This window comes from Sylvia atricapilla, chromosome 2 (genome assembly GCF_009819655.1).
Source record: "Sylvia atricapilla isolate bSylAtr1 chromosome 2, bSylAtr1.pri, whole genome shotgun sequence".
NCBI lineage: Eukaryota > Metazoa > Chordata > Aves > Passeriformes > Sylviidae > Sylvia > Sylvia atricapilla.
This window is the reverse complement of record NC_089141.1, coordinates 54,806,891-54,813,919: the sequence shown is the minus strand read 5'-3', so window position 1 is coordinate 54,813,919 and position 7,029 is coordinate 54,806,891. Positions and strand designations below refer to the sequence as shown.

General features: G+C 38.2%; 1 protein-coding gene across 6 annotated transcripts in view; it reads right to left on the bottom strand.

Moving 5' to 3' along the window:
* Positions 1–403: 403 nt before the first annotated feature.
* The window catches only part of ENOX1 (ecto-NOX disulfide-thiol exchanger 1), a 307,210-nt gene continuing 300,584 nt past the window's right edge, over positions 404–7,029 (bottom strand). For all 6 annotated transcript variants that reach the window (XM_066313327.1, XM_066313322.1, XM_066313323.1 and 3 more), the window contains 2 exons: positions 4,233–4,318; positions 404–1,357 (listed from right to left, as the gene is read on the bottom strand). In XM_066313327.1, coding sequence (XP_066169424.1) covers positions 1,226–1,357; positions 4,233–4,318 — 218 coding nt within the window. In that variant the 3' untranslated portion in view covers positions 404–1,225. The remainder of the gene's footprint in view (positions 1,358–4,232; positions 4,319–7,029) is intronic.

The window sequence follows — 7,029 nt, the reverse complement described above, 5'->3', positions numbered from 1 at the left end:
GTTTTCCGTATTTCCCGCTGTTGGTGCCCCACTCCATAGGACCAGCTGTCTCATGACTGGCTTCTCTGCCTGCACAGGGTTGTGGCAAAGAGGGAGTTGCTGCTTCTTACCCACAGCAGCTCTTGCTCAACACAACAATGAAAATGGGAAATTTGAATGTGTTCATTTTTCATTCATCAGCTTGTTGAAAAAAAAAAATCAGATGTCTATGGTGGTACTTCCTCTACCAATATTTTAAATTATTTTTATCTTAGCTAATATTGCAAGATCTTTTTTGATTTGTAATTAATTTAACCAAGTTATCCAAAATTCATAGTTCAGGTAGGGGAAAGATAAATTCCAGGAGACTCTTGCTGGATCAATTAAAATTCAGTAACGTCAGAAGAAATACTTACACAAACAATATGGTAGAAGTCATATTTATTGATAAAAATTAATATATCTGCTATAAAATTTGTAACAGTAATGCAACTGAATATTTATTTTGATGCATAAACCTGAATGTTACATACCAAATACAATACAGTAACACTGGTTTCCTCCTTATTTACACGTTTATGAAAATTGATATGCAATCCATGTTAAAAGAACTTGTAATGGAGAATAGTTACATTAGAAAAATAATATTCTTGATAAAGCATTCTTGAGGACTCCAATCACATTTTCAGGCCTCTTTCAATAAGGCAAAAATCCCTGGTACAGCATATAACTTAATTTACAAAATACAATAACTTCAGACACATCTTCAAGTTTTCTTTTGGTATGCTTTTCCTCACTGTAAAATTACTCAATTCTCTTACTAAACAGAAAGAACTTTCTATAACAAAACTTAATGAGTTCTACTACATATTACATATGAATCGCTGTGGCTTAGCGATCATAACCGGGTTATCTTTCTCCTTAACTGTTTGCTCAATGAGCTTTTCTTAGATGTAGGACATGTAGTATTTTGAAATCATTATGACTGTGGTATCTTTCTTCAGTTTTCATAGGAAACAACCTGTCACATTTTGAAACTTTTTTTAAAATTTTACTTTATTTTAGGAACTGGTGCACAACTACATTTCCACTCACAAGAGGACGTCACAAATGTAACTAAAATTAGGCTTGGATAACTTTGAAAACATACTACTATGTGCCCAAACCCAAATTTCTTTAATACTTTATAACCCTGCCATGCTCTAGGAATTCTTCTTCTTCTGCATAGCTTCATTACTAGTCACAGTCAGATAGTTTTAATTCCTTCAAAGGCACAAAACTTCCACCTCTTTTCCAGTGTTGCTCCTACACCAGTGAATTCTTGTTTAAACATGCGTGGCAGTCTCATCAAAAGCATTTCTATCTCATTTGCAGAGATCTGAGAAAGAAACAAAGGTAAAATTAAAGTGAAAAAGCTGCCCTGTAGCTTGTAAAGAGGAAGCATTAAGAACAGATATAATAGAGGTGTGGGGTAGATGAATCCAGGTCATATGAAAACAGCCAACCATTTTTTATTTTTTTTTTTTAACATTAGCCTGACATGACTTCCCAGACTCCAAAGCAAGTGCAGATTCCTTGCAGGAATGATTTTGCTCTTGTAGGTGGCATCCCACTGTAATGCAATGACAACTGCCATGTTGGGGCTGTGGTCACAGTGTGACTTGAAGTCCATCTAAAAACTACAGTCATGGGCGTTCTTGTGAGGAGGAAGCAGATGGGACCTTATTCTTCTTCTCTTCCTACACAGTTTTGAATTCTTCTCCCAGCTCCACCAGTTTTTCTTTTAATCAGCTCCCTGCTGATTCAAACTGAAGGCTGACTATCCATGGAGCCATCTTCCCTCAGTCATACCAGGTCAGCAGCCTCAGATAATTAGGCAGTAAAGCTCCCATTCTGCATTGGTCACCATGTTTTTATCATTTCAAAACATTAATGACCGCTCACCTTCCTAATAGGCAAGATGCTCTCATTACAGAAAACACTTTCACAAAAGCAACCTTCCTGGTATAATCTTTGGGGAAGTCAAGAAATGAACAGTCATGGAATATGAGCCATTTTATCCTACTTCATCTAGAGTTGTGGTAATGAAAGGAACAGCAAAGAAATCTATAGGTGCTGTCTGTCTCTTATCCACAGGTATCTCCATGGTTTGATAGGCTTCTCTGGAAATAATGATATTTCTGCTTATTCATACTAGCAGAAACCTTCCATGGTGAAACATTTCCTCTTTAAAACAGTATATAAACATAAGATGTGCTAATTATACCTCAGTACACCCAAGGAGGGGTGAGAAAATATCTATTGCCTCTTACTTTTCTGTAGAGGTTAGTGCAGCAGAAAGATTAAATGATTTGTTGAAGGTGGCACCAAAACCCAGTGTTGGAGGCATTCTAAAGCCTCAGCGTGATCCAATCCATCTTTTAAGTACTCACATGGCAGCAGTGGGTGTCTGGTTACTTTTGTGCAATGTATCTAAGCTCCACACTGAGCCCTCAGCCCACACGGGTATGCTGACCTTATCATTCTTGTTCAGGCGAGGAATGACAGGCTAACCATGGAAAGTAATTGAAATTCATCTCTGAGATTGCATCTCTGGATTGCACTATTAAAAAGTAATTTGTTTCTACAAGCAGTTGCTTCCAAAATAAACCAACGAGGTCAAATTTTGCAGCTTGTGTTTATTATGCAGTAGGTAGGTCCGGTGGTAGCTGCAGAGATGGAGACAATGCTCCTACCTTGAGGGCTCTGTTTGCAAATCAAGAGCTTGACCCTGGAGCCTCACAGAAGCCCACATGTTACTCACATGAGCAAAACCTCAAGGGCAGAGCCCACGGTCATGCACAAGAAGGCACCACAGCAATGCAGGGCGAGAATGCTGAAGAACTCACTGGGCAGAAGCAATGAGCAGCAGGGCTGGAGCCCAGAGAGTCCGTATTTTGGATGATTGCTGTTATCACTCGAGATACAGAGCTGAAGAGGTCATCCAGGGGAAAAAGCAGTTGAAACTTAGCCAAATGCTGTCTTAAGCAAGGACTTGAATGATAACTGAGGAGATTGGACAGACTGGGTGGTGCAGGATTAGACAATGCAAAGTGCACGTGTGGCAGGGGCACAGAGAAGCAGAAGAATGGCTGGAGGTGTGAAGTTCTGGATTCATCAGGTTTTGATAAAATGAGACATTTAAAAAATAATTGAAATTCACCAGTTTCTCACCTCTCTCTCCTGTCCCCATCCCCTACTCCCTATTCATTGTGGGTGGTGGTGGGCTGTAAAGCACTAGCAAACCTAGCATTGGCCATGGCCTGAAGACAGTGCCTAACAAATTCATCATCCTTCCACACTCTTAAGTGCAGCCTGTTGTAATTTCAGTGAGCTTCTAGTTCAGGATCTCCTCTGCTTTTAGCTCTACACTTTTTCATAGAAACAGAGGAAGGATCCAGGATCATCCCGAAGCATGAAGCCCATCAAAGCAGTGGGAAGCTGATCTTAGCTATGGGCTGGAAGGGCTGCTCAGGAACAAATCATTGAATGGAGTACCATTCAACTGATCATTTCACACTTAAACTTCTCACTCGTGACTTGTTTAATATTCAGTGCACAGGAATAGGCCCATCTGGAGGCTTGATTTGATCTCATTTTACAGCAGATATTAAAAAGTAAGTCAATGAAATTACCCTACAGGTATGTATCGACTGTGGACTGTATGAACTGATGCATTAAGCACTTTGCACACTGTTTTGTGCTGGCCTCACTTTTGTCTTGGCCACAGCTTCACTAAAATTAGTAGAGTCAACCAATTCCTTTATGTGGTCATCTCTGCTCCCACATGGACATGCAACATGGTCCATCCCTGTGTTCATGAAGGTTCAGTGTGACACATAACTAACAACCCTTCAAAGAAAAAAGGGCCATCTCCAAAACTTGCACAGTTTGATGGCCTTGGCTATGCCTGTCTCTTGTTCTGCCTTTTTTCTCCTCAGCTATATTTCAGAATCATGTGTCCTAAAATCAGCTGCTAGTCTTTGCCATTTAGGGCTCTGCTCTTCTGTGCCACAAAGGATAGCTAAGCAGTGTGAGGCAAAGACCTCAACACAAGCACGTGCACTGTAATTTGCAAATGAATAAAGACTGCAAACCCCCAAGCCCCATATCCCATTATCTTTCTAATGGAAATGCATGAAGAGTTTAACCTGCAGTAAAGAATAATACAATATTTCTAAAGAGAAAACAGATTTTGATTAAATTTTTTTTACCCTAGAGTCCAACTGCTGCATATAAGACCAAAGATATTCTATATTGGCTCCAAAAGGGTGGACGTGAAGAAATGTGGATATGATACCTGTATTAAAAACAGACACAAAATATTAAAATTACCTCGGACACTGTATCATTAAAATAGGCAAAATAATTCTGAAGAGTCTGTTCTTGCAAGTTTTTCAATATGAATTATGATTCTTATTTTTCTTGCACAACCCAATAAACATAACAAAACAGCACATTTTTAATACAGTCATAGTAACATGCTAAATACAATAGCTCATCTTCAGGAATGACAGCAGTTAGCAAGTAAGTGACCAAGATAATATACTGATGAATAAAGGAATTTCTAAACAAAGCCTTGCTGGGAGCATTTCAATTACTAATTTTATGCTTGATTTACCAATATAAAATTGTGGATATTGTAATGGTAAAATTATTGTTTTTTTCCCCTTCACTGGATTCTCTGTTGTGAAAACGTTTCATACAATTGTGTCAGAACCCTCACTCCCTCAATTTTTTCTAGTAATTATGCAGATGCTGGTTATGAAAAGTGTTTAATCCGTATTACCCCTAACTGCTGCTGAAGAAAACACAAATGGTTTTTGACATATTTGCTTATTTAGTTTTTCTTAAGAGAGTGCATGTTCTGTCTATCTTCATTGTTGTTCTCAGGATGATTATAAAAGGTATGGGAATTAAAAGTGGCTTGGAAGGAGTCAGGATCTAAGTCTAGAGATGTTTTCTGCAATGAAAATCAAGTGGCATTAATAATGATGACCAGAGAAAACAAGATTTGGGGCATCAGTATTGCTATTAAAAGCACTATCCAACTTCTCCTCTTCTAAGCAAACAGTGAAAATACAAAATGGCATGTGTGTTACTTGCTGTTTGGGGAGAGCTGAACTGTAAGAATCAGAACAAATATTTTCAACTCTCTTTGGATGGGCTTCTTAGCTGAACCACCCTAGGGGAAGTTTCTTATACTTAAATCATAAACACCAGGATTAAAAATGCTTACAAATGACAAAAATGGGTCACTGTATCTTGTGTACTGCAGGCCATACTGCTTTCTTGATGCTGAATGAATTAGGATAATCTTGGATTTCATTTTTCCCCAAGTACTGGCCATGGTTGAAACTGATAAGCAATATTTAACGCATTTTAGGCTGGCTTTGCAAAGAATACCTTTCTTCCTCCTCCACTTTTCAAACAGCATTTACAAACTTCTGGTCCTGAATAATTTTTTACTATGGCAAGTCCTAGCAGCAGTCACCTTTGTGCTGTGGGTGACTACAGGTAACCACACAAGAGGTCTAGAAGAAAAACCCAAGACCATCACACTGTGATGAGATGAAATCCAATTTGTACTTAAATCACATTTTACCAGTGTCATTGCATCTGTTATGTGGTTCCTGTGGCTTTTCAACTCAGGACATTCAAAGCTAGCTCTTTCATATAATGCAAGTAGTAAGTAGTTTTTCAATATTTTGTAGTTATTGACTGGAGTTCCACGATAACTTTTTTATTATTTCTTTTTCTTTTATGCTCTTTTCCTCTAAGACAACATTGTACTTTTTAAAATACAGAAAAACTTAGTAAATGGTTCGAGGCAAGGCCCATTTTTGCCTTGCCACACCTGATCATGCCTCAGAGGAAGACATAACATAAAATCCATCTTGAGGAATCTTTAATCCTTGAACTGTAACAGTGCGTCAGTTGTGGAGTATTATGACCAGTAGTATCTGAACTGAGGTTATTCTGTTTATCTGAGTGTGCCTCTGAACAGCAGATGTATGGGACCCACTTTGGGCAATGCCACTGTTTGTTACAGTCAAATAGTGAGTGACCTAGAAAAAAAGTTTGTTATTCTGTTCTTAAAACCCATAAGTGCTATCTCACAGAATAAACTTTGAAAAGATCAAGTACTGTCCCCTGCAATTAAAAGTTTCAGATTTAATTATAACAAGCAGAATTCAATGAAGTCATGCATTTCTGTACATTCCACTGTTTTGCATCTCACTAGTCACAGGGAGTTTGTGTACACTTTAAAGTGCTTACACTTTAAAAGTTAAAATGCATTCTTCACTTTCAAATGACCTCTTTGGTCTGAACTGAACTTGTGAATTGCTGAATCTGTGCCTTAGCAATAAACCAGCAATCCTCCCGGTGCCTAGGCGATGAAAATGAGTTGCATTTAAACAAACTAAGGTAGCTTTGGAACTATCATTAATCAGGATACCACTGATTTGTGAAAGGACCAAACCAATGAAATTAAACCTGTTCTTTCAGGTCAATGTATCTGTTGCCACACCACAGGGTGCACTTTGAAATTGTGGGCTCTTGTGCTCCCTGAAAACCTGCCCCACAGGAACCAAAAGCAAAATATGCACGGGTGTAAATGGTGCAAGTTCTCTCCCATGTACATGGGTACAGTCAGCTCTGTGTAGTTAAATGCCTGATAACAGCTAGCTGGCCCACTGCCTATAAGCTTTAGCTTTAGGCACTATCTAAAAGTTTATTTTAAAGATTTTATTCTATGTAAAGGGTATGACAGTCCTTGTGGTATTCTTTATAAATATTCATATTGCTAATTCCCTCACCTAATGTCAAAGGCATAAATCTGGCTTGCTTAATACATGCAGTATATATATTTTTTGCTTGGTAATTTACTAATATTATTTCCATCCCCTTCACCACTTTGTCTAATAATCATATAACAAGCTACACAACTCCGGCTTGCTAAATTTTGATGTAAATAAAGTCATCATACATTCATACTGCAAGTCTAAA